Source organism: Protomyctophum parallelum, assembly GCF_964188405.1.
Source record: "Protomyctophum parallelum genome assembly, chromosome: 5".
Classification (NCBI taxonomy): Eukaryota; Metazoa; Chordata; class Actinopteri; order Myctophiformes; family Myctophidae; genus Protomyctophum; species Protomyctophum parallelum.
Window position 1 is genome coordinate 9,131,355 of NC_139702.1, and position 27,696 is coordinate 9,159,050.

The following is a 27,696-nucleotide window of genomic DNA, read 5'->3' on the forward strand; positions in this document are numbered from 1 at the left end:
GATCTACAAGCTCACAAGCCTTGTGAGCTTGTAGATCTGCTACTTTCGGTGCACCACGCCTCAGGTGTGAACCGTGTGATGTATGATTTTCACCTTGACAGGATATATATAGCAGCGCCGAAATATGGCTGCAGCTGGTGTAACTCTGATTGTCAATTGCAATAAGTGTATGCACAACCAAATTTCACCCATGTTACTTGTAATGTGTTGTGACAATAAAGTCTGAACTGAACTGAACTGAACATAGGCCTGTATTAGAAGTGATAATTATGTAGTATTGAAGTATGCGTCTCTAACACATCAACATCATTTGAAATAACCAGGCACCATACCAGTGTAAATTATAAACAGTATGAATGAAGCACAAGTAGCCTACTGGAAGTAGGTTCCATGAACACAATTACATCATTGGAAATGTTATTATAATTATTTTCTTCATGCTAAATTAATATCTGCCTTGAGAGATTATCATGAGCATGAATACAAAATATGTGAGACAAAATACACGCTTTCTTAATTTCTCAGCTTTCTGAAAGCTATTAAAAATGTTCTCATATTTCAACCCATAATGTTACAGTCATGATTGAAGACACCGTCTGTTACCTTTCCTAACTTTTCCATCTTACAAAAACAGCATAAATTGTGCCTGTGGCAGAGGAGGGAAGGGCTGCAGTGTGAGGTTACCCTCCCTCTGTGCAGGTGCTGGCTGGCTATTGCATCACTTTGTTTACCTGTACGTCCCACCAATTCGTGTCGTACATTACGGAATGCGGCATCTGGTGACAGCATTTCACTATCCGAGTCGGTCATAACATAACAGGTTCAGATCTGACTTTGATGATAATCATCATTGAATTTGATGAACTTGTCTTGACAACAAACAACTATATTATTCGCGATAAATGCCAAAATGGCAATTAATGAATCGAATTAATAAGAATGAACCTTGCGATGCACATTTAGACGTTCGTGTTTTTTGCATTGCAATGCATACTGCAGTTTACTAAGCATGTGCATGTTTGAAAGAGAAATGCCCGCATGATGGTGGTGGACGGGGATGTTATTCCTCATTCAACCTGCGCCATACGGCCTCATCATGACCAAAATTAATTATGCACGTTCCCACTCCGCAATGTCAAACTGTTTTTTGACGCTCGCATTTCTCATAATCTTGCATGCACTCGAATCAATTGTCCAATAATAGTTACATATAGGCTATATCCCTGATATTCATAATCATGACGGACTGTGCACTGAAGCACACCAATGAAGGCTGCCAGTGGTGCAGCATAGGCTGTTGTTAAAAGTTTATATAGCCTAAACGATGGTTTGATGTATTCTATTCTTACCCGTGTGCGTTGTATACTAATGCAGAGTAGGACGAAGATGCTGCGTGCTGTTCTGAAGACTTCATGCACTGCGCTGCAGCCAACCGGCAAAAGGCGTCATGCTACGAAAATAGCCGATTTGGATCGGCAGCATCGGCTATTATCGGGTGTTTTAGGACGAAGACTACCCCAATCAGGATTCATCTGCGCCCTCAGTGGGTTTGTTGTTTAACTCTTTAACTTTGGTGGCCACTAGATGGGGGTGGTGCACCACAACAAACCAAGTCTGGCAAAATTAACCACATTATGCATATTTCTTTGTAGAAAATAAATGTCACTTTTTATTGTACAGTGTTGCAAAGGGTTACCAAAAAGTATGCAATGCACAGCGCAAACAATATTGTGGATATACGGTACCCGATAAATAGTTATTGGTCTACTCTACTCTATCCTCTCCGCTCTTTGGATTGTTGTTTTTATGCATTCATGAAAGGGATACATTTTACATGCCAACTGTCGCCCCACCCCCAGCAAAGGCACTTCTTGATGCAATAAGCACAAATCAAAAAAAAAATGAACACCATCATTTGAGTACACAAAACACTAAAAGGATTTGTTAAAAGAAAAACTCCATGAGCCGATTTAAAAAAAGGTTTTCAAATGCAAATAAAATCGTTCAAATGCTCATATTTTGCCGTTACTGTCAGTTCAATCATCCGTTTACATGTGACAACACCTGTTTTCTAATTAAAGTCAAACAAGTATAAATTAATGGAATCATACATTATAGTGATGTACCTATAATATAGCTATTGACAAAGAGATCATTCCACCATCAAGCAGAGGCTAAAATGTTTGAGGCATCGTGGAAGATTGATGCAGTGGACTTCAATGGTCAGTTGTAAATGTTTGAGGCATTGTGGAAGATTGATGCAGTGGACTTCAATGGTCAGTTGTAAATGTTTGAGGCACTGTGGAAGATTGATGCAGTGGACTTCAATGGTCAGTTGTAAATGTTTGAGGCACTGTGGAAGATTGATGCAGTGGACTTCAATGGTCAATTGTAAACTTTAGTGTTGTCTTCCTCAACCCGCTGGTACTCCGATGAAATGCTGCAATATCAGAAGAAAAAGAGTGCACGCACAAACACACACACACACACACACACACTTTTGGTAATCTGTTTCTCCTAATGCAAAGCTGTGTTCTAAATGTACTGTGTGTATTGTATTTTGTGTGTACTTAAGTGCATGGACTCCAGTAAGGTGAACAGAGATGTTCAATTGTTTTCACTTTGTAAAGCTTCAAACATGCAAAACAGTATTCCAGTCCCACTGATATTTGAAGCACCCACATACATTATAATTTTTTGCACCTGGTTGATTTTCTTTTTGTTGCTTTACAGTCTGTACATTAATGAGTTAATCTGTTGCTGGACTGAACTAAATAAGAGGTGGTTTTGGAACACTGTGCCAGGGAGGCTTACAGAATGGACTCAACATTTGTACCGAGCTCAAAGACAGTAGAAGACACTAGTCAAAAATCGCAGAATGTATCATCAGAATAGTGAGACGTGTTTTAACTCTGATGTAATGTTTAACCTGAGTGGAAAATAGAGATGCACGATATTGACATTTTTGGCCGATATCCGAATTTGCAGGGTCATATCGGCCCATACCGATTCCAATACCCATATATTACATTATTATATTATATTTAACCGATTGCTGAATTCTTACCTTTATCATTTTTGTTTTGCTGGTGAAAGTAGATTAGCCCCCCTCCCAACTTGACGCTCTTAAAGAGACAGAGACAGGCTGACTGGCTGCTCTACGATTACAAAGCCATTAACGGTCACAATGTTCGGTGAAAATAATCTGGATTATGTTGAGACCGATCCGATTTGGCCATCATTAAGGCCATTACGGTCAATTCCGATACGCTACCGATTATATCGTGCAACTCTACTTGAAAATAAACTACCAAATCAGCCTAGTGTTCCACCTTCCTCCAGGTATCATGGACAGATACACAACAAACTACCAAATCAGCCTAGTGTTCCACCTTCCTCCAGGTATCATGGACAGATACAACAAACTACCACATCAGCCTAGTGTTCCACCTTCCTCCAGGTATCACGGACAGGAAGACTTACTCGAGAGTGTGCAGCTGAAACACCGGGTTGACCAACAGATCGGTCATCACGCAGACTCCCATCTCGTCCAGGTCGTTGCCCATCAAGTGCAGTTCCGACATGTGCGTGGGGTTTGCCCTCAGGGCGTTGAGCAGGAACAAAACACTATTCGAGGTGAGCCCACAACGCCTCAGTCTGCAGGGTGGTCAAGAACAAGTCATTATGTCTTATTCCAGTGGTTCTCAAACAATTTCATGTAAACGACCCCCAAAATTGAAAATGGACCCCCATTTGAAAAGGTATGCCAGGATCCTCGATAAGAGCAATCAACCAATTTAACTCCCAGTTTGACATGCATTAGGCTACGTTACGGACTCCCATTTAATGCCATTTCTATCTCTGGGTCACCAATTTATATTGTAAATTCAATGTTAATTGAATTTGGTTCCATTTGTACACTCTCAGAGTTACAGTCCCATAAGGGTCAATTTGGTTCCCAACTATCATTTAGCTGAGGACCCCCTGGAACTCCCTCAAGGACCCCTGGGGGTCCCCGGACCCCACTTTGAGAACCACAGTCTAATTAAATTCCATTTAAAGCCACAGGATGTTCAAGCAGATGGACTAGGCTTCCAACTGATGTATGAATTGCTGAAATCTCTCCATATTTAATTATTTTGGTGGGGTAAATAAATTACCTACATTGTCGAAAAGTAGAGAAAATGGACGCAATGTGAGCTTGTATATCTGCTATATTTGATATGAATAATAATTAAAGTGAAAGCTGTCCGTCTTTGGTTTTTACAGCATTCAACCTATGAAAATCTTAACAAGAGCTTGTGATTTGATTAAGTAATAAATAGATGACTGGACATGCAAGGTTTTAATCCGACAGACATTATGTTCATGTATACTTACAATAGCTTGTCTATTTGACAGTCAGCACTTCGGAGTCCCGAACAGAGCCTTTTCATTCCCTTATCTTGAATGTCGTTGCCGCAGAGGTCCAACTCAGTGATTTCACTGTCTCCATGGGCCAAACCTGAAGCCAGCTCCGTACAACAGCCCTGGGTCAGGCTACAGTGGCTCAGACTGGGAGAAAAAGGACATTTGTGTTATTATTGCCTTTAATAACCCCCCACACAATGGGACACCACCATGTAGGGTGTAAAAAAAAAGAAAGAAAAAAACTTGAGAAACACTTGAGTATCACAATTATGTTTAGTGATACCAGTGAAACACCATCTGATTTTTTAACCCATTTAGGCCTGACCTCGAAAAAAAGAAAAAAAAAAATCTTCTAAATCTTCCCGTTTTCTGAAATACAAATGCACAATTATTCAAAAATAGCAGACCTACAAGCTTGTAGATCTGCTATTTTTCAATAGCTAAATTATAACATGTTTAAAACACCAAAAGGGGTTCCCACCCAAAATGGGTTCATTATTAAATGTTTCACAATGGTGCTATATTACTCAAATTGTGCACATACATACGGTGGTTCTTTATACTGATAATTCCTAAAAGGTTATGACTTTGTTAATGTCACTATATGGGCTTGCTTAGTTTTGCAATGATTTTAATCATAACTACACTGTACTGTGATACGTATGGTATTACCATTACCTGATTCTTGTCAACATTCATACCTTTTTATTTTCTACAGCTGTGCCAACAAGACAAGCACTAACAAGCAGAACAAATGAGAAATAAATGATCTTGGAACAGCTACTCGATCGCAACACTTTTCAACCACGGTGTTGCTCATCCTAAAGTCTGCCTGGATGCTGAGTCGCTAAGCCTGAAAAGCAGTGCAATTGAATGGCTTCTACATCAAGCTTATTTTTGTGTTTAGACAGCTTTTTCTCCCTGCTCGTCTTGTTGCCTGCATGTACAGTTATCTACTAAGCCGCCGCTAAAGTCCTGTACAAAATGCACCCCCCCCACTACCCTAGGGACCTCCAGGACATGCTCCCTCCACCTTACACCAGACGGCGAAACACCTGCCGATGCACAGCCACACCAGAACATGCTCTCGACCCCCCAGGCTCCAAAACACGGACATTGGACAGAACCTTTCTCTACACTGCTCTCCAGATGTGGAACAGCCTACCAGAGCATGTAGTGGACTCCATCACAGACAACGGCCTTCAAGCCTTTAAACGCAGAGCTCACAGATATCTCCTGACCACCCCCTCACACTGAATGTTGAGCTGCAGTGAACCATTTGATTGGCCAATGGATATGTATCTTATCTTACTTGGCTATTGTTCACAACTGCATCGAAAAAAATAATGTATCAATTGAATTGCATTTACTTCAGCGTTTTGAGGTGTCCATGAGGCTTCTTCAGTCCTTCAGCGATTGCTTTGACTCCCGTGTCTTTGATGTAGTTCATGCTGAGGTCCAAGTCTTTCAGCACAACTGCTTTCACTTTGTCTGCTGAACACAGAACCCTCGCCAAATGAACGCAGCCCACGTCAGTGATTCCACATCTTGAAACACTGAAAAATGAAACATGGCATTATTAAAAACCCATTTTGACCTGAGATCAGATTCTAAAAATGTCTTCTACATCCTGACAGTTTTCTGAAAAAGCTATGTTTCTATGTCAGTGGTTCTTCGATTTTTCAAAAAATAGCAGACCTACAAGCTCATAGCGCGCCACCGAGTGGCGCACTATGAGCTTGTAGGTCTGCTATTTTTCAATAGCTAAAGCATAACATAATGCTAACACCAAAAGGGGTTCCCGCCCAAAACGGGTTAACAACATTATCCAACCATTTATGCATACATACCAATATATTTAAAATAGTGAATTAGGTATTTCAAGATGTCATTTCCTCACGCTTGTGCACACAATACATTTTCAGATGAAGGTGTGACTTCTTTGGTATAGTATCTTTTTTTCTTTTATTTTATTTTAAAGAGAGCAAGTAATCAAAGATGGAAAGAAACCTTACTTCAGTTTCTCCACCGCACATGAATCCATTCCTCTGCAGATCATACGGAAACCCAAGTCTTTCAGGTCATTGTTACTCAAATTGAGTTCCAGCTGAATGTTGCTCTGCGGGTCTGACTTCACATCTTTGAACAGGTTTTCACAGCTTAATGCTGTGAGCTTGCAGGAGTACATCCTGCCAAAGAAAATTGATACGTTTTGAGACACACTCTTAACAAATGCACATTACACAGCATGTATGAGAACACTCGGACACATATCTTTTTTGACTACTCACTCGAGCGTGCTTAGCTTTGATACATCAATGCTCCGGAAGATCTGGATGGCTCCCGCGTCTCTGATGTCATTGATGCTCAGATCGAGAGATTTCAGATGGTCAATCTTTTTCTTCAGAGCCGTGGCCAGGAACCCACAGCCTTTCTCCTCAATGTTACACTGCGACAGCCTACAATTGCATTTGACTTTACAAACAGCACCATACATCCGAGCATTCCCCATAACTTGAAACAGCAAAAATACGTTTTTGTGTGTTCTTACTGTTAAGTTGCTCTGGAGTAAGAGCTTCTGCTAAATGCCTAAATTGTAATTGTAATGTGCACTTTGTTCCTCCTAGTTTTACATTTAGTTTTTGTTCTCCAATTATTGTTTCTTTTAGAATATTTATATTAGTAATTTGTATTGTTATTATTCCTACTACTAGTACTACAAATTAGATTTATAGACTGCCATTATATTTCTGGGGGAAAATACTGTAATACATCATTTAGCCTACTATATATCCCACTAACAGAACTTACTTACCTCAGAACTTCTAATTGGCAGCCTGGAGATCCGATACCCTTTGAAAGACTTTGGAGGCCATCATCTCCCAAGTTGTTTGCACTGAGATCCAACAGTCTCAGATTAGGGGAAGAACTCAAGATTGAAGCCAGGTATGAACACCCATGGGATGTCACTCCACATCCATGCAGCCGAAGCCTCTTCAGCTTGCAGTCTTGAGAATTCAGCCCCTCCAGAAGTTTCTTCACTCCGGTATCTGCGATGGTGTTGAACCCCAGGTCAAGCTCTCTCAGGTGGGAGTCTCTGAAGCAGAGGGCAGATACCAAGGCTGGACAAGACTTCTCGGTCAAGTTAGAGAAACGCAACCTGCAAGGAACAAACATAACAGACAATTTTAGAAGTGAATTGAATTCACTCAAGCACACATTACTAATGAACATCCAAGTATATATCATGTGTACAAAATATGACAATAGAGAAAACCTTGAACTGAAACTGAACATTAACTTACACAGCTTTCTTTGACTTCAAAATAGATGGCAGGTGTCTGGGGAGGCTCTTATCATTTCTATTGCCCACAGTCAGACTAAATTTGTCTTGCGTTCCTTCCATATAGTTGGTCCTTTGGAGCAGGAATGACCAGTGTAATGGTGAAAATCCTGGTAAAGGGGGCTCTCCTGATTTGACATAGGACTTGACATCACTCTTAAGAACTTGGGGGTCAAACTCGTTGAGACAGTGGATCAGGCTCACGGCATTATCCGTCAAAATTATCTCCAGGATCTTCAATTCGGTGTGGTTCACGGGTGGATCTGTGGGCATCATTAGACCACGCTCCTTCAGGAGGCCAAAAATGAAGCGATACAACAAATCTCGTTGTCCATCAGTGCTCTTCACGGCCTCGTCCACCATGGCTCGGCAGGCCTGGAATAGGTTTTCCGAGGGCAACCTGTCCAAGGTCTCTGATGCAGCGAGGTACTCGTGGATGACACGGTGTCCAAAGCGGTAGACTTTCATGCCTTCGATCCCTCTCTCTTCTTTCAACAGAAGCGGGCAACGTTTGCAGAACCTCGTTGCTTCCTCGACACTTATGCCACTTTCTTTAAGGTCTTCTGCGTACATTATATTGTCCTTGCCAAATCGATTTAGTGCGAGCTTCTCCAATTTTCGAAGTATTCTCTCGTCATTCTTCACTTGAGCCTTGACCAGTTTAGTGTGGATCTGGGTCAGATTCAACGGCGTGATCTCAAACTCGCAATCCGATTGCTTTACATGTTCCTTCAAAACATACGCAATGTTGAGGCACACCTGTGGTATCTGGCAAAGGAAATGAAGGCTCCTTGACATTTTCACATGGTCAAAGGCCCTGTCGGCTATCTCCGTATTACACATGGTAGATCTGAAGAACTGCTCCTTCTGCTCATTACTGAATCCTTGCAACTCAGTCACCTTAAGCACGTGTTCATGCGGGATGCGCTTTGCTGCCGATGGTCGGGTAGTTATCCATATATGGCAATCGGGAACTAGAGCCCCCCTGATGAGATTGGTCAGGAGACGATCGACCGTGGTGTCTCCTCGAACATCTGTCACAACTGGATTGCTGCTGAAGTTTAGCGGGAGCCGGCACTCGTCCAGCCCGTCAAGAATGAACCAGACTCTGGGTCCTTTCAAGCTGGAAAGTTCAAGCCCTCTCAGGTCTGGGTAGAACGTGTAGAGGAGTTCAACAAAGCTTAGATCTCTACTTTCCAGCAAATTCAACTCCCAGAACGAAAGAACGAACAAGAGGTCGATGTACTGGTAATCCTTACACTCGACCCAATCAAGTGCGACACTCTGGACTGCTAAGGATTTTCCAATTCCAGAAATTCCCAAAGAGAGGATTGTTCTTCTTCTGCTGTTGCAGAGTTTGCAATCACAACACACGACTTCCGAAAGTGACATGGTCTTGTGAACTATCCAGAGATGAAGCGGTGACTTATCGATGAATCTGAACTCATGCTGGCTCAGATCATGCACACCACTACCAAGAACGTCATTGGGATGCTTCCCCTTGCTGCAAGATCTGATGGGAAACTGCAGGGACTTGTCCCCAATCAGAGCCGCACATTTCTTCTTCAAGGAGATCTTGAGCACTTCTTGGAAGGTCATCATGACTGCCTTCCCTGATACAAAGAGAAAGTACACAAAATAAATAATCGAGATTAAAGAAAATGAACGAGATGTGCAATATCATTAATCCAGTAGCTTATACCATTACCAGGGCTGCCGACTGCATTATTTTCTTAGCCATGATTATATCGATCACATTTTAATTAACTGCATAATCAAGGACACAGAATTTATTTGTATCGTTTATACATCAAGGAATAATATATACAATACAATTTAAATATTTTTTTACAATCACTCAATTCATCTGATTAACCACAAAGCTCTATTTGAAAACGGCACAGCACCGTTTTACTTTGTAAAACCGAACCTTGAGAGCTGACAGGAAATGGGGAGAGATGGGGGGGGGGGGGACATGCAGTAAAGGCCGTCGGGATCGGGAGTCGAACCAGACTTGGACTACTGGCCAACATGCCTGGACCGCTAAGCCACGGCCCAGGCCTGACTTTTTTTTGCCACGTTTCTTTTTTTTTCTCCGTTTCTGTGGTGTTTGTGCGAATACAAGAAGACTCACCCCGTTTCTGTTTTCCTCCCAGACTTTTCCCCAGTGAGGGGTGGGAGAGGCTGGCCAGCAGACGGCTGGATTTTGAATTTCTCTAACTATAAACTTTCATGCCAGCAGACAGCCCAAGTACAAATATAATTTATGAAAAGCTACTACAGTGAAGTCTGTTCACAGAAGTTGTTATAGGATATGTGGGGATTATCTGACAAGGTACCATTTGAGGGGGCAAAACCTTACATATACTAAATAATACTAAATTGTTTATAGGGTCAATATAAGTAATATAATATAGCCTTTCCACAGGAGTATCTTTTTATATTTTTCCAAAAAGAATACAAACAGCCAATAGCATATTACAAAGTTATCCCCCTCACTGGGGAAACTTCCGGGAGGAAAAACGGGCACGCACCGGGGTGAGTCTTCTTGTTACCGTTTGTGCTGGTCAATTTAATACCTGAATTCTCTGTACCATATTATTTATTGTAAAATAATATATTATAAATATATATATATATATATTAAAAAAGACTATGGGGAACACAGTGGAAATAAGTCCTGGACTTTATAGTGTTTATTATTTTATCCTCGTTTATTTTGTCGTTCAATAACTATGAGATGGATTAGGTTCAGAACTTCAGATTCAGAACAGTTCCATCTCAACAAATACAATACACACGCTGTAATGTTTAATTTACAGCCTAATGTGAATGTTTAAATACTACAACCTACTTAAAGGACAACTTTAGTTTTTTTCAACCAAGGTTCATGTTTTAGGTCGTTATTAGAGAAACTAAAAGGTGAGTGTTAATTTTCTTTCATTTGCTGCTTTCTTTCGTTTTGGGGATTTTAGCTCTTTTTGACAGGGGGGGCGGGGGCATTCGAGCATGGGGCTAAATATGTATTATTTTTACAAAATATTATGGCGATTTATTTTCTTATTATTTACTATAGTCCTAATAAACCCCAAGAAATTACATCTGGCCACAGAAGATCACAGGATCTACTGAATGTGACAAACTGACATATTGAGCCTATGACACACAGTATAAGCCTTCCCCCAGTAGGCTACCTTCACATTCAGTAGATCCTGTGATCTTCTGTGGCCAGATGTAATTTCCTGGGGTTTATTAGGACTATAGTAAATAAATAAATCACCATCAAATTTGGTTAAAAAAAATACATATTTAGCCCCATGCTCGAATGCCCCCGCCCCACTGTCAAAAACAGCTAAAATCCCCAAAACGAAAGAAAGCAGCAAATGAAAGAAAATTAACACTCACCTTTTAGTTTCTCTAATAACAACCTAAAACATGAACCTTGGTTGAAAAAAACTAAAGTTGTCCTTTAATGTTTAACTGTCACGCTGACAGTATCAGGAAGTGGAGGGTTGAAACGTGCACGTATCTGTAATGTAGTTGTTCCTTTGTCATAGTTAAGCTATTGACTAATTTAATACATATGTCCACTAATTAACAATGAGCTGGTATTAATTAGTGACCAGCCAATACACTACACGCATCTTACCTGCGCAATAGTGCACATTCCTCACTGTATTTTGTAAGCTTCGTACAGTGAGTGTACACGCTTCTCTCAGCCTAGATGCTAACAATGCTAATAACTCAAGGCGAGTAGGCGACGATTTCATCGAATTACGACAGTGTCGCGAGCCAGACATTTCTGTCGCGAAGCTACAAGTGTCGCGAAGGAATACACAGCAAACACTTCAGTGTATATTTACCTGCATACTAATTAATTGCATGTTTATTTCTGTACTGTTTCAGTTTTACAAATTTGCCTGCAGAGACTTCAGTAAATATAAGAAAAGTTAAGCCTTGTCTGGAGGGTATGCGTGTGACTGAATCATACCCGGAAGTTATTCAGACACTATTGACTGAGTGACATAAGACTACTTTCTGGCCTCGACAGCCCATACATCCACACAGAAAAGTCCTATCTGATTGAATTAAATTACTTTAAACAACATTAAATTCACTTTGTCAAAATTGTCACTCACTTTGCCATTCACTTTATGCATGCGCTATTGAAGGTGTCCCCGTTTTTACTACTAACTTTCGGGTGAGAGGGGCTATGGACCAGAGCTAAACCAGTATAGTAGCATACCAAACTCATTTACCTCAGAGAATGTTTTCATTCTGGATAAAAATCATAAAAATGGTCTATGGTCTAATCTAATATAATATAATAAATGGATGATCAGATGCAGGAGTTTTCTAGCCTGGCTAATAAGCCAGACCGAATCAGCCGTTGATTTGAGTCTGGCTTAGCCAGGCTAGGAGTTTTCACGACTCCTCTAAGTGTAACTAGGCCACCTCCGACCATCACTGCGAAAGTGCACGGACAGTAAAAAGTAAAAACGGGTACGCATCTCGCTAACTGTTAACTAGCTGTATTGCACGTGTTGCAAGGGCAGTATATATTTACCAGACAGTATGTTGTAATGACGGGTGGGTCCAGGCTGGGCGCTCGACGACATGACAACCTTCTTTCTTTATGTTGCTTAAATTAATCAAATAAACGAGGTACAAGGCACACAGTGGTAAAGGCTGGATAGCGAATGAATGAATAGCCTATGCTAGCGCAACGCAACCCAACGTTTCAGAGCCATTAGTTGAGGCTCTGCAACGTTGAAGCACTAGTGGTAAGAGGAGGTACTGCAGGCGGACCCGTGGAGTTATAACGAGAAAACCCCATACAACTGGGCTTTAACGTTGAGCGCGTTTGCACTGATTTTGGTGCCCAAGTCGAAGAAAATGCGGAAGTAGATGGTTCTTCCGGGTGCTTCAAAACGCCACTGAGCAACTTCCACTGTCTGAAACGAATGGGGGGGCGGGGCTATCGCTCCGGTTCAGTCTCTATCCTTTACGGTTTACAACAGCAAAATAGTAGACGTGGTTCCGCCCTCTTGAAAGGAACACGTACACGGTCCATATATATAATTATGTCTATGGTCACAGCGCCACCTGCTGTTGGCGGTATAAAATATACCTTAAAGTAGCTGTAAGCAATATGTCAATTAAAAAAAATCTGAGTATGGAATGTTAGCTACCTGATTTATGGCAAAATAAATGGTTATGGCAAAACTTTACTTAAATAATAATCACTATTATGGGTCTATAAAACATTTATTCAGCTCTTTTGAATGCATTAATTGCATACACTATTCAGTGATATATTTTCTGCCTATTGGGGCCGAAACCAAAAAGACAGAAAATGCTTTTTTAGCCATTTTCTGCCGACGAATATTCAGTGCATCACTAAAACAAATGCATTGTATCAGCTACCTTTTGCTACTTTGTGTGACACTTTAGTTTGACAGTTAGTTAAACGCAATAACTAAGTAACTAACTTAGTTTGACAAAGAATGTAGGGCATTCATGAAAAAGGTTCTGTCACAATATTAGTGTATGTTTTTGTTATTCTATACAATATCTGATAACTTGATAAGTATAATGTTAGATTAACCTTTTGTTATGCTTACAGGATAAGAATATAATATAAGGTCCTATTGTGTCATGGATATTGTTTCGCTAAAACAAGATACTGTCTTTATCAGTGTGATTAAAATAAATAAATAAAAAGGCAGGACAAGACTCCTCCAAAATATGAGTTTTGGTTTTTATTGTTCTGCAGTTACAAACTGACACCATATACTGTCCCACTGACAGAAGTTAACACTACAGTATCTACTAGTTTCAACTTTATATTCAATCACAATTCAAGTCAGCCATTATTTTAATCAGGCACTCCTGGTGAAATGAAGACGTTATTTATGCTTTGTTCGACAATTAAGTGCTGCCAAGTTAGGTGCCATAACAAAGGCTACACGGTCTCTACTAATGATAAGCTACAACACACAGTATCTGGTGTCCCTATTTTGGGTATGTCATTGTAGACAGACATTGTCGGTAATTTAAAAGAAATAGCCGATCTACAAGCAAACAATGCGCTCAAATGCGACAAGTTGCTACAGTAGCTTGTCGATCGGCTATTTTGGCTATTCGTCAAGAATGGGCTAAAAGAGCTGATGGAAAAAAGTGAGAAGTTTTGTTCACTTTTTGGAAATTGAAATACAGGTGGACTATATCCAAAACGATCCCCCTGTATGACATATCATAGCCTATCAGAGTTAGACACTAACATTCTTGGGCACATTCATTTGTAGATTATTTAATGTTACATTGTCACTGTTAACTCGGTGCTCTCTATATTAGACAGTAGAAACAGTTTTTTCAAATATTTTTGGGACATATGAGTGACAATCAAATCCAATCACAGAAACATAATTTCAGGATACAGTCAAATATGTGTCACTTTTACCATTTGAATAATAAAAAAAAAAACACATTTGAATATATAAATATTTCTGCATAATAGTAAGAGCTACAATTGACCAGCAATTGTAAAAACAAAACAAATAAAAATAATAAACTGAGCAATTCATCCCGCACCTACTACAATAGCTCAACATCATATGATATAACAGATTATTAAATATATGCTTTGCCAAGTATTTCATGGGGGGAATTTTGATTAAAAAAAAAAAGAAAAAGAAAAAAGAAACTATAAAGGAAGCTGCTAGCCAATGTTCTATAGAAAGCTCACTTCCTTGACAAGGCACTTGACTTTAATATCAGCAGTTAAGGCAGTTAGTTACATACAATGCAACGGTCCGATAACATTTATCTCTACTGTGAGGACAGTATGTCAAACAAGCCGAATACAAATTATTCAGCACACCAGATGGCCTCATTGCACGTACAAAAAATACTGCATACGAGCCTCTTCGAGGTATACTCCACTTTACCTCATGTCTTTATGGGTTAAAATTACTGCATAGGGGCCTCTTGGAGGTATACTCCACTTTACCTCATGTCTTTATGGGCAGGATTAATATTCAATACATGGAGCTGAGTTCATCAACGGTCTCTGTATCATCTACAGTGCTAAGTCCATCAACGCACTCTTTATATCACCTATGGAGGAAACTGAAATCAACAGCTTGTCTGCATGGCAGTCATTCTCCCCACTACAACTGTAGGGGGCAATGGTCTTGACAACTGCTTGAGAGCCAAGTCTGTTCTGGCATTGTAGGTTTAGACGACAAAGTGCCATGTTGAGAATGCGTACGAATCTTTTAGTTTTCTGAGCTGTTATTGCATGACATCAAAACGACATGCTCCAGATGGCAGGGCTTTGACACAGGACTACACAGACAACACATACAATCACAGCAAAGTATTTAAAAGTCAATATAGTGTACGTTCTGTGACTGACACCTCACTCAACAACCCTTTATCAATGGGTGTATGTGACACAAGTGTTTGACATGAAGATGCGTTTGTTATTATTACTTCTATAAAAGATACAAAACAAACACTTATAGAATTATTTAAATCAGAAACACTATTTCACTTAAGTCTACTCTGGACCAAACACAGGATAAATTTGGATGTGTTTGAGTGGGAAAACAGAACATCTCTTTCCACATGGTGCTTCTTAAAACATGAGACATAACCTACAGTATTTGCTGGTAGTGTGTGTGTACCATATAAAGACATGAGGACCTTGCATTACTATCTCTCGTCTCCTGCCATTCCTGTCTCACTACTACTTACTGTCACTGTCAAATATAGCAGAAAAAAAGAATCCTACATGATTCTTTATCCATTTGCAAATTCCAATCAATGCCCATTAAAGATATATTTTATATTTACGTCAACATGTCATTGTCCATCTTTTCTTCCACGTCATGTTTGTAACAGTATGGTGATGTACAAACATTAGCTAAACATCCAAAGTATGAAAAATGAGAAGGGAAGCCACAATATAATGCCCAGAAACCTGAACCCCATCAGCCATTACACTTTCAGAATGCACTGTACATACAGACCACTTAGCAATGTTCTGTAAGGGTGCTAATAAACAAGTATATCTTTATATAGTGACATTTCTTCTCTCGTTTCATATTTCAGACTTTGGCCAGTTTGGAAACCATATCTAACACTTTGACTGGATTTGATTATCCAACCACATATCACGGAACATACCCCCTGTCACACGTCAAGTACAGTACAGTTTAACAGTACAGCACAATGCAATGTTATCCTTTCCCCACCCCCCCCTCTGTTCATGTTGAAGTACAGTTTCCATTTAGCAGATTGTCAGGTATACACACATTAAGGTTAGCCACTTTTCTCCGGTAGACAAAATGGAAGGTGTGTGCATGTGGGCGGCTGTGAACCTCAGCTTTGATTCGCTGAGGATACGTGTCTGGAGCTAACTGCTGACTCGTGTCCTCAGTAAGCAGGAATAGTGCGTAATTCTCAGGGTCAGCAACCTTGAATTTGAAGGCACAGACTGAGCAGATTTCTTCTGTGGTAGAATATGGTTGAACAATCAGGGTTTTGGCTGTGCAGCCTGTGTCCACTTCTTGTAAGGCGACGCGTAGATAGTTCTATTGGGAACAAATATGTGCAAATATGCTTAAAGGACAAATGCTCTTAGTTCATAGGTTTAGTTTAGTATAGCAAAGCCGTTTTCACAAATGCCACAAACAGAACAAATGCTGGCCAAAACCTCCACAAAGAAGACAAAAGAATGAAACCAAAATAATGTATTATGCAAGTCAGAAACTATAGCCAGACAAAAGCAGATGCACAAAAGCCTTAAAATAATTAAATGACAAATTCCAGCTATTGGAATATGAGACGTTGTAACAGGGGCAACACAACACCAAACTATGGAATGTAATGGTGCTTTTCCACTGCTCAACTCAATTCCATTTGCTTTTATTGTTTTCCATTGGGCAAAAGTGGTACCTGGTTAGGTTTTCTTTTTGTATCACCTCCGTTGAGGTTCCAAGGGATTGGGCAGAGACAATCATCCAACCCTCCTAAGCAGAGGGTTGGACGTTGCTATGACAAACAGCTACAAACCCTCAAAGCTGGACATAGGAGGGGCTAGTGCCCCTCAAAAATAGTCTACAAGCTCTCACAAGCTCCACCACCTCGGAGGAAAGCCTGGTCTCTGTTTCAAAAGTCCGTATGATCCTGTCGGGAGCAGATGATATCGTTACGTCATGTTGTAGTATTGTTTTGTAGTCGACAGGCAGGAACAACAGGCGGCGGCAACTTCCTTTTCCCTCTCAATAAAAGCTCTCGTAGCCTGTAGCTTTTATTGAGAAAAATCGGTTTGAGGGAAAAGGAAGTTGCCGCCTGTTGTTCCTGCCTGTCGACTACAAAACAATACTACAACATGACGTAACGATATCATCCGCTCCCGACAGGATCATATACCCTAAATGAAATGGTGCCCAGGCTACTTCCGTAGTAGAAGACATGCTGGCTTTTATGGAAATGAAAATCTGCAGTGTAAAACATACAGTAAAGCGAGTAGAATCGAGCCGGCACCATGCAATGGAAAATGGAGCCCGACCGATGCCACATTTGTGGTTCCAATGCCGATGCCAAGTGCTAGACAAGCGATCACTGATAATTTGACCAATATTTCAACAAAAAATTGCTTATCTACAAGTTCACAATGCATCACAATGCGACGTGTTATGAGCTTGTACCATGAGCATGACATTTTTGGAAATGTAATGACGTCCAAAATTGGGACACCAGGTTAAGAGTGGTGGAAAATGGGACACATCGGCTGAATAATATTGCTGCTGAAATAATGGCAGACATATCGGCCAAACTCAGTCATATGTATCGGTCTGACTCCAGTGGAAAAGCACCATAAGGAAGCACATTATGAAAGCTTGTGATGTTTCACACACATGCAAAAACACAATTTGCACACAAAACTACAAGACAGGTTAAGTTAGATGAGATAGAAGACAAGACAACAATGTTGTTAATACATACAGTATAGTAATATCAAACCTAAATGTCGCTTATTGCAATCAGCAAACCCCTTGTGTTCCCTGGCAGGAATTCATTCCTAACTCCACACTAATGCCAAAATTGTTACAGAGTGCCTTTTAAGATGTTAATGTTCAATAAAGGTAGCAGTTTCCATGCACTCTTCTGATGCCAAAAAGGTTAAATTTGGAGTTGTGGGCGCGACAACTTAGACTCACTGCCTGGGCTCAAGGTGGATTCAGGTATGGCTTGATACCTGGAAGTCATCAACAGAGGGCGCCATGCGCTGGGTGGTGCGCCGTCGGTGCCACTGGTGCAGGGTGTTCCTGGCCTCCGAGCTCAGCACGCGGGCCGCCTGCTCCTCCTGGAAGTTCTTGATGAGGGCCATGGCTCCGTAGGCGCTGGTCAGGTAGTAGCCCCCTGAGGGAGAAGGGAGAAGGAGAAACGGGGTGTGAGAACGGAGGCGCTGGTCAGGTAGTAGCCCCCTGAGGGAGGAGGGAGAAGGAGAAACGGGGTGTGAGAACGGAGGCACTGGTCAGGTAGTAGCCCCCTGAGGGAGAAGGTTTCCGAGGAGAAACGGTGTATGAGAACGGAGGCACTGGTCAGGTAGTAGCCCCCTGAGGGAGAAGGTTCCGAGGAGAAACGGTGTATGAGAACGGACAAGGGTGGATGTATTAACCCAGTGATTCTCAATGTTTTATCTATGCGACCCCACTCTACACACTGTAAAGTCCTCAGTGTTCATTTAACTCTAAGGGTATACAGATGGAACCAGTTCTGCTGCCATTTACACTCAAGAGTTACAGACTCTGCGAGGGTCCATTTGGGGATCTGAGAACCAATGTGTGAAACCTTTTCAACCTGGCAAAAAAGGCTCTCTAATCTTGTAGATCGGCTAACGCACGCACGCACGCATGTGAAAGGAACTAGTTCGATCTTATAAAGCACCATAAATAATAGCGGTGTGGTTGGGAACGGTCACATCTGAACCCATTCCAATTCATTCAAATCAACCTTTCCACTGGAACTTCCTACCAACGTCAACATGGGAGGTTTCCTCCCAAAGCCCAACTTTGTTCAAGCTGTCATGTCTAATCAACTACATTCATTGGCTGGCATGATCAAAGGGAAATGACAAATTCCTGCCAGAATCTATGAGGCAAAAAGACCTCTGGTTTCACACAGTGTTCTGGTTGCCTAGCACCTCAGTGATACTGGCTGATAACATTCTCCATCTCACATTAACACAGGATGTAGAGTTATTTACCTGCATTCTTGCAATAAGTCAACAATGCCATCAGTTACTGGAGGGGGGCGCTATTTCCTTTTCTCACTGATACGAACACAGCTATTCAAATGTAAATGGCTGCCTTCCGGTGGAACAACACTAAAATACTTCCTGCAAAACAGTAAACTATCAACAGCACATCCAAGCTAATAGAAACGGCAGGCTTTATGTTCCTGAAAAGTTGCAATAAAATGGAAAAATAAATCTGCCTAACAATGATGATTTTCTGTGATGACGACAGGTCTCTGAACTGCCCACAGCCCTCCTATGAGACACAGAAATGGTGGTAGCATGAACATTAGTGAGGAACAATTATATGAAGATAGGTTGAAAAAGATGGCTGTCGTAATGATGTAACAACATAAACATGAGTAACTTCCACTTCCAACTTCCACTCTGTCGCACGATGGTGATCATTCTAGATAGTCGATCTACTAGATCATAATGCCTCATGTCGCGACATCAAGTGACATGATAAATCAACAATGGCAAATCAACAATCAGCATACTTGTTCCAGGGAACAACTATCTTCTCTTATGGGGGTCCTTGACATATGTTTTCAAATGTGGGTCCGAGGGCTAATTGGTGTTGATTTGGGGGGGGTCCTTGACATGAAAAGGTTTGGGACCCAACCAAGGTTATAATAGTTAGAAATTATAGACAAAATACCCTTAGTTTTTCAGCACCGTACGGCAGCATGTAGCCACGCTAACCCTAAACCAAAGTACGAAAAAAACTAAAACTAAGCATTTTCACCAAAATAAAAACTAAATAAAAACTAGCAAACCCGCTCTAAAAACCAACTGAATTAGAAAAAAAATGTCAAAACTAACTGAAACTAAACTATAATGAAAAAAAACGAAACTATTATAACCTTGGAGCCAACCCCTGGCCTAAAGAACCAGGAGTGAACGGAGCTCACCTTCCCCGTGCAGCAGAGAGGGGTCCAATAGCTCACCTTCCCCGTGCAGCAGAGAGGGGTCCAATAGCTCACCTTCCCCGTGCAGCAGAGAGGGGGGTCCAATAGCTCACCTTCCCCGTGCAGCAGAGAGGGGGGTCCAATAGCTCACCTTCCCCGTGCAGCAGAGAGGGGTCCAATAGCTCACCTTCCCCGTGCAGCAGAGAGGGGTCCAATAGCTCCATCATGTACTGGATGTCCGAGTCCAGCTGAGGCATGTCGCACTGGGCCACCACGTAGGTCAACATGGGCAGGAAGTCATCGGCCCCGTACATCCTCCCTACGGTGCAAGGAAACGGACAAGGTAAGGAGGATGGGTGTGATAGCTACATTGTTCAGACAGACAGGCAGACAGACAGACAGACAGACAGACAGGTGTGATAGCTACATTGTTCAGACAGACAGGCAGACGGACAGACAGACAGACAGACAGACAGACAGACAGACAGACAGACAGACAGACAGACAGACAGACAGACAGACAGACAGACAGACAGACAGACAGACAGACAGACAGACAGACAGACATGCAGACATGCACGCACACACACACAAACGTATGCACATCAAACTTTTAGGATGGCAATTTGAGAATGCGATTATTATCTTTTTTTGTGTGTGCCATTTTTCTTTTTTCTTTTTTTATGACATTCTTTTGCGGCTTACGCCTTTTATTGATTTTTGAAGGGACAGATAGTAGGCTGACAGGAAACGGGAGAGAGATGGGGGAAGACATGCAGTAAAGGCCGTGTCGGGTTCGGGAGTCGAACCCGCGGCACACCGCGACTGGATCACCAGTCCGGTGCCCAGACCGTTACGCTACGGCCTGGGCCTTGTGTGCCATTTTTAACCGTAACCCAAAGCCTTTTGTGCACTGCGCATTGTGAGCTTGAAGATTGGATATCTTTTCTAAATATAGAACGTACGTATAACTCAAGCATAACTTGAACCCTAATCACAAGCCCTAATCTACTGTATAAATGCCTAATACTTAGCCAAACTCTATAGTCTCTTATCCGGCTAAAACCGTAAATAGACATAGACATGTCATAGACATCGGACAGTATAAATGACACAGGCTGGTCACATGACGTTATAGAGCCACGTCGTTTCCATCCAAACCACATGATTCTATTCTTTCTACCACAAAACAAACATGTCTGACCTGACGAAGATGTTATAGTGACATCGAAACGTTGTCTTTTTTTTTTACCCACACTTCTCTAGCGCCTCCTTTTTTTTTTTTTTTTTTTAAGATATTTTTTGTGGCTTACGCCTTTATTGATTTTTTAAGGGATAGAAAGTAGGCTGACAGGAAACGGGAGAGAGATGGGGGGATGACATGCGGTAAAGGCCGTGTCGGGTCCGGGAGTCGAACCCGCGGCACACCGCGACTGGATCACCAGTCCGGTGCCCAGACCGTTACGCTACGGCCTGGGCCTCTAGCGCCTCCTTTGAACACAGCATACCTGAGTTATCCTGCATGATGGTATAGATGAGTTTACACACTCTCAGCAGCAGGGACACCTTCTTCTCCGGAGAGTACAACTTCCTCATGTTGACGAACTTGTGTCGGATCTTCTCGATGGCCACGGCGTCGGGGGGCACGGCCCCGTCCACCCCCAGGTCTTGGGGTCTCTTGGCCTTAGCCAGGGCCAGGTTCTCCTTCAGCTGCTGCCAAGCGCCACTGCTCACCTGGAGAACACAGGAAAGATACAAATGAGTCACCTTTTTGCAGTGATTTTTAAACTCTCTCTCTCTGCGTGTCCCAGATCCACCAATGTGAAAGTGAGAATCTCTAGGCACACCTGCACATATAGTGGAAAGAGACTCAAGCTGGAAAGAGACTCAGTCAAGATTGGCAATTTTCACAAGTAAAAAGAATATATTCTTTTCACCTGTAAAAGGCATGCACAGCACAGGGACACCAGATTGAAAGTGGTTTAAATATACTGACTTAGTTAAGAAGTTAAGAAAGTTATTCATAACGGTTTGTATAGTTCTATATATATATATATTTTTTAAGATATTTTTTGCGGCTTACGCCTTTTATTGGTTTTTGAAGGGACAGACAGTAGGCTGACAGGAAACGGGAGAGAGATGGGGGAAGACATGCAGTAAAGGCCGTGTCGGGCTCGGGAGTCGAACCCGCGGCACACTGCGACTGGATTACCAGTCGGGTGCCCAGACGGTTACGCCACCGCCTGGGCTATAGTTCTATATATTGCGATAATGATGTGTGGTTGTCCCCAAATCCCAAGGCTCACCGTCACACCTGGACCAGTGTTTTGGAAGCACTGCATAGTACATGTGACAGCTCTATGGTCACTGCATAGTACATGTGACAGCTCTATGGTCACTGCATAGTACATGTGACAGCTCTATGGTCACTGCATAGTACATGTGACAGCTCTATGGTCACTGCATAGTACATGTGACAGCCATATGGTCACTGCATAGTACATGTGACAGCTCTATGGTCACTGCATAGTACATGTGACAGCTCTATGGTCACTGCATAGTACATGTGACAGCTCTATGGTCACTGCATAGTACATGTGACAGCTCTTTGGTCACTGCATAGTACATGTGACAGCTCTATGGTCACTGCATAGTACATGTGACAGCTCTATGGTCACTGCATAGTACATGTGACAGCTCTATGGTCACTGCATAGTACATGTGACAGCTCTATGGTCACTGCATAGTACATGTGACAGCTCTATGGTCACTGCATAGTACATGTGACAGCTCTATGGTCACTGCATAGTACATGTGACAGCTCTATGGTCACTGCATAGTAGTACATGTGACAGCTCTATGGTCACTGCATAGTACATGTGACAGCTCTATGGTCACTGCATAGTACATGTGACAGCTCTATGGTCACTGCATAGTAGTACATGTGACAGCTCTATGGTCACTGCATAGTACATGTGACAGCCCTATGGTCACTGCATAGTAGTACATGTGACAGCTCTTTGGTCACTGCATAGTAGTACATGTGACAGCTCTATGGTCACTGCATAGTACATGTGACAGCCCTATGGTCACTGCATAGTAGTACATGTGACAGCTCTATGGTCACTGCATAGTACATGTGACAGCTCTATGGTCACTGCATAGTAGTACATGTGACAGCTCTATGGTCACTGCATAGTACATGTGACAGCCCTATGGTCACTGCATAGTACATGTGACAGCTCTATGGTCACTGCATAGTACATGTGACAGCTCTATGGTCACTGCATAGTACATGTGACAGCTCTATGGTCACTGCATAGTACATGTGACAGCCCTATGGTCACTGCATAGTAGTACATGTGACAGCTCTATGGTCACTGCATAGTAGTACATGTGACAGCTCTATGGTCACTGCATAGTAGTACATGTGACAGCTCTTTGGTCGCTGGAGGTGTCAAAGTTGTTGACACGATGTGTCACTATCTGCCAAGGTACTGTACCAAGGAAAGGAAACACACTGCAAGGAATAATCATGCTTATTATCATATCTCCAATTCTCACCTGGAAGTCATGCAAGGCCACTTCCACCACACTCTTCAGAGGTTTAAGGACACACTTATGCATGGCCTTCTCCAGCACTTGGTCTGTGGAATGACAGACGCATGCACACGCACACACACACACACACACACACACCACATTGAGCTAAAATAGCAGATCTACAAGCTCACAGTGTCGTGAGCTTGTACAATGGGCTCTTTTGTTTTTCTACAACAACAACAAAGTACAGTGTATAGGGTTTAAGTGGTTAATAAGAAGACGAGGCTCTTATGCAGAGCAGCTTCCAAGCACGAGATCAGAGTAAATTGCATGAACCCTAGTCAATAAATGACAGGGTAAACTAGAACCGCACTCTGTCGAGTGCCTACTTGCTTGTTGCACACTAGTATAGGCCATAAATGGCCTACTAGTGCAGAGTTGGGTCATTCATGGCCAGCTCATTCCCGGCAGCCTTTACTCATCTCAGAGGACAAAAGGCCTGGTCGCGACCTACTGTACTGCAGGGGGGGGGGCCTTCCATCGTACAGTATGTATTTCCAATTTATCCCCCCAGAATTTCGTTTATTTGACGAATCACAACACTTTCATTCACGAAGAATGTAAACAGAATTGTAAAGCACAAACACACATCGTGTGCATGTGTGTTTACAATGCTGTTTACTTTCTCACACAACCTAAACCAACTCCTAAATTAAATTGTATGAGTAAAATGAACTAAATAATTCTACTTTTTTTTTAGAAGGGTACTCAAAGATATCAGACTGGAATACTCATCCATAGTTTTTTTTTACCTCCCAATGTATGAATGAATGAACCATTGTAAGGCGCTTTGAGCACTTGGAAAAGCACTATAAAAATGCAATTCATTCATTCATTATTAATGATTATGAGGACAGCATTGCTGGTATTCAATGGGAATCCTACTGTTCTGTTGTGGGAAGAACGTGAACATCTGACTCACCCTTCTTCCCAACAGGTTGTGTGTGTCACAAGTTCGCTCTGTTGAACTGGAAAATTGCAGAGTCTGCGTAAAACGCTGCATTTTGCAGAGTCTATAAACCGTAGGCTGGCAGTCACTTTCCAGCACTTTTGAGAACGAGCTCTTGACACTCCGACAGTGGCGTGCACAGATAGACACTAGGGGGTGCTAGAGCACCCCCTGCCCCTTTGGCAAAGTGCTCTTAAAAAAAAAAAAGGTGTGGACCTTGATCAAATCTTCGATAAAAAAAAATAGCAGACCTACAAGCTCGTAGCGCGCCACTCGGTGGCGCGCTATGAGCTTGTAGATCTGCTATTTTTCAATAGCTAAAGCACCAAAATGGGTTCCCGCCCCAAAATGCGCTGCACAAGGTGCCCTTTCTTTTCACTTGAGCACCTGCCCCTCTAAATGTCTGTGCACGCCACTGCACTCCGACCCAGCTGGGAAGCGTTTTGTCAGATGGTTTGTGCTTACAATGTTTGTGCTTAAAATGTACTGTAAATTCTACAAACTGTTAATAAATATTTCAATCAATCAATCAATGGTGTCCTCACAATACAATACAATACAATGATAGAATGGAAGTTTAATATCAGATTAGTCGCCGTTTTGACCGTAGCAGGGGGGGGGGGGGCTCTACAAGTTCACAAGTCATAAGAGATTCGGTGTAGAGGGGTGAAATGGAGCGGAGCAATTACAGTCAACTTCTACTTCACTAAAGTAAAGATAAAGAGGATTTACGTTAAGGTTAAGTCAATGGCTTTGTGGAGGTTATTCACAAATCATCTTGGCAAAACAGAGAGAACGCGTGCGTGCGTGTGTGTGTGTGTGTGTGTGTGTGTGTGTGTGTGTGTGTGTGTCCAGAGCCAGGAGTCATGTCTTTTCCAGGAAAACAAACCCTTCCCCCCAAGACATGTGGCCCAAGTTCACCTTTTGGCTACACAGAGAGAGAAAGGCCGGGGTAGCATGGGGTGACCTTTTTGACCTTGGACAAAGACAGCAGCTCTGCTTATTGTAAGGAGACAGCTCCAACACAGCCAGGCCACAGCCAAATGCTTGGTAGGACCTTTATAACACACTGCTAAGGCAAATACATCAGCGCTGACGATCAAGGGAAAACCCAGGTTGTTTACATTGCACTCAATTGCTGAACAAACACACTCTGGTTCTTACGTTTACGAAGGGAAGTACATTGTGAAATAAGCGCATATTATTACTGGACATACTGTAGGTTGTGTGTTAACTTACTGTATGTGCAGGCACAACAACACACACTAAATATACTCATGCACGCCACGGGCGAGCCTAGCACACAGAAACAGACACATTTCCTTACTGATCATTTCCTGCAATGGAGAGGGCCGGTGTGTGTGTGTGTGTGTGTGTGTGTGTGTGTGTGTGTGTGTGTGTGTGTGTGTGTGTGTGTGTCCAGAGCCAGGAGTCTACTTTGTAGGTTGAGCAATGTTTGTTGTTTTGTTCCATTTGGCCGACTAATCTGTTAAAGGGCTTTACGGTAAAGGAGTGACCGAGGTGGTAAAACATTAACGCTGGTGGAAAAGGTCAAACAATGACACTCTTCTAGCCCAGTGTTTTCCAAACGTAGGGTCGTGACCTACTCTGTGTGAGGAGCCTTTGTTATGGGTGGCGGGACCCTGTTTTTCAAACTCTCCACTTCTAAAAGACTTTCAGAAGTGTTCATGAAACAAATTCAAAAATCTTTCAGAAATGTCCAATAATAGCAATAATAGTCGTTTAAGTACTATTTGAAATAGGGCTTAAATCAGGGGTCTTCAACAGGGGGTCTGGGACCCCTAGGGGGTCCTCAGAGTTACTACAAGGGATCTGCCACATCTTTGCGTGACTGATGGGGAAAATTTGCCGAAAATAGAAGATCTACAAGCTCACAACGCCCGTTGTGAGCTTGTAGTTCGGAGAGTTAGTGTAGTTTGGAGCCAACAGTCAAGTTGACTAAATATCCGTTTAAAAGCTCTGAAAATACAGCAATTAGCATCAAACCTCGCACCTTTGGTATGCAAATTCGGGGGGTGCGCCATTTTGATTGTGATGAGTGAGTCACTACAAGAGAGAGAGTGAGAGTCACACTCATTAGTCCATTATCTATTCTATCCCCTTTATTCTGACCTTGTTTATGGTTAATGGTTTATGGCTTAATAAATCCCATTTAGGCGAACTGAAAGAGCTCTAGCACTGTGCACTATAAACACTCAAAACACCAACTTTATACACTTGATGCAGATCTAATATGTAGGGCTTGTTTAGGCCATCATTGGATTAGAATCCAACATATTAATAGAAAAGATAATGAGTGTCAAACAAGTCTATGAAGCTATAATTAGGAAATCCATGAAAAACGTTTAATCTGCAACATTTATATACAGTGTCTAGTGGGGGTCTCCCTGCCTGATAAAAGACCCCTGGCTTAAAGGATTCATATACAATGTATTGTTGGTACATTTTGGTACATCCCGGGTGTCTGTTTTGGGTCTGGGTACTTTAAATTGTCTCAATGTCACAACTGTACATAAGAAATGACCCCATAGTGGTGACACTGAAACCTACTGTACTGTTAGGTTTCAGTTTTTATTTTTTGCAAAACCACAGTCGTATGAGCATGCTAACAAAAATCCACAACCACCGCACTGACTAATAAATAGGCACACACATACACACACACACACACACACACACACACACACGCAGCCAAAACACACCCACACACAGTCACACAGACACACACTTTATTGTTTATATGAGGTAATGCTTGTATGCCGTCCCCTCATGTTGTTGTTCTGTCAGTTTTGTTTCAATGTCCTATACGGATGGAAATGAGCATCTCTGCTAAATCCGGTGTATTTTACGCTACATTTGTAATGTAATGTTCATTAATATACTCTGTCCCGACCAAATAAACAAATAAAGTAAAGTAAATGCTGATATAATGCCGCCACCACCAGCTGCATGATTACATGTGACAATACACACTCGGGATCCTTGAACACACACTTCATTATTACAGAACCGCGGTTTGACAGAGAGAAACATGCGCAGGCTGGAAGTGAACTATGGGATGTATCCAAGCCGTTTGCGCATGCACCCCCCCCCCCCCCCCCCCCCCCCCCTCCGGCCATGGCGCGTGAACTTTGTGCCGCCCGGATGT

The 27,696-nt window shown here is 42.1% G+C and overlaps 2 protein-coding genes across 6 annotated transcripts in view; both read right to left on the minus strand.

The window, feature by feature from the left end:
- Positions 1 to 27,696, minus strand: part of LOC310859365 (ras and Rab interactor 2-like) — a 74,478-nt gene that overhangs the window by 13,517 nt on the left and 33,265 nt on the right. The window contains exons 8-12 of one of the 3 annotated variants that reach the window (XR_014569296.1): positions 23,540 to 23,622; positions 21,484 to 21,709; positions 20,163 to 20,294; positions 18,024 to 18,187; positions 13,683 to 16,353 (exon numbers count right to left, since the gene is read on the minus strand). Coding sequence is in view for 2 of the 3 variants with exons in the window: in XM_083765869.1 (XP_083621995.1) it covers positions 16,027 to 16,353; positions 18,024 to 18,187; positions 20,163 to 20,294; positions 21,484 to 21,709; positions 23,540 to 23,622 (932 nt within the window). In the remaining variant the exon portion in view is untranslated. Of the gene's footprint in view, positions 1 to 13,495; positions 16,354 to 17,985; positions 18,188 to 20,162; positions 20,295 to 21,483; positions 21,710 to 23,539; positions 23,623 to 27,696 lie in introns of those variants that run through there. The other 2 variants (XM_083765869.1, XM_083765870.1) reach the window with 2 other exon arrangements.
- LOC310858754 (NACHT, LRR and PYD domains-containing protein 12-like) lies at positions 1,197 to 12,424 on the minus strand. 3 transcript variants are annotated; one of them, XM_083765006.1, is made up of 9 exons: positions 12,321 to 12,424; positions 7,716 to 9,366; positions 7,226 to 7,570; positions 6,702 to 6,869; positions 6,426 to 6,599; positions 5,781 to 5,966; positions 4,381 to 4,554; positions 3,484 to 3,657; positions 1,197 to 2,440 (listed from the first exon to the last, which is right to left on the minus strand). In XM_083765006.1, the coding sequence occupies exons 1-9, from the start codon at positions 12,370 to 12,372 to the stop codon at positions 2,386 to 2,388; spliced, it is 2,979 nt and encodes a 992-aa protein (XP_083621132.1). In that variant the 5' UTR covers positions 12,373 to 12,424; the 3' UTR covers positions 1,197 to 2,385. The 3 variants fall into 3 exon arrangements, with proteins under 3 accessions (XP_083621132.1, XP_083621134.1, XP_083621133.1); XM_083765008.1 differs by having other exon boundaries at positions 12,326 to 12,406; XM_083765007.1 differs by lacking the exon at positions 12,321 to 12,424 and adding an exon at positions 11,617 to 11,743.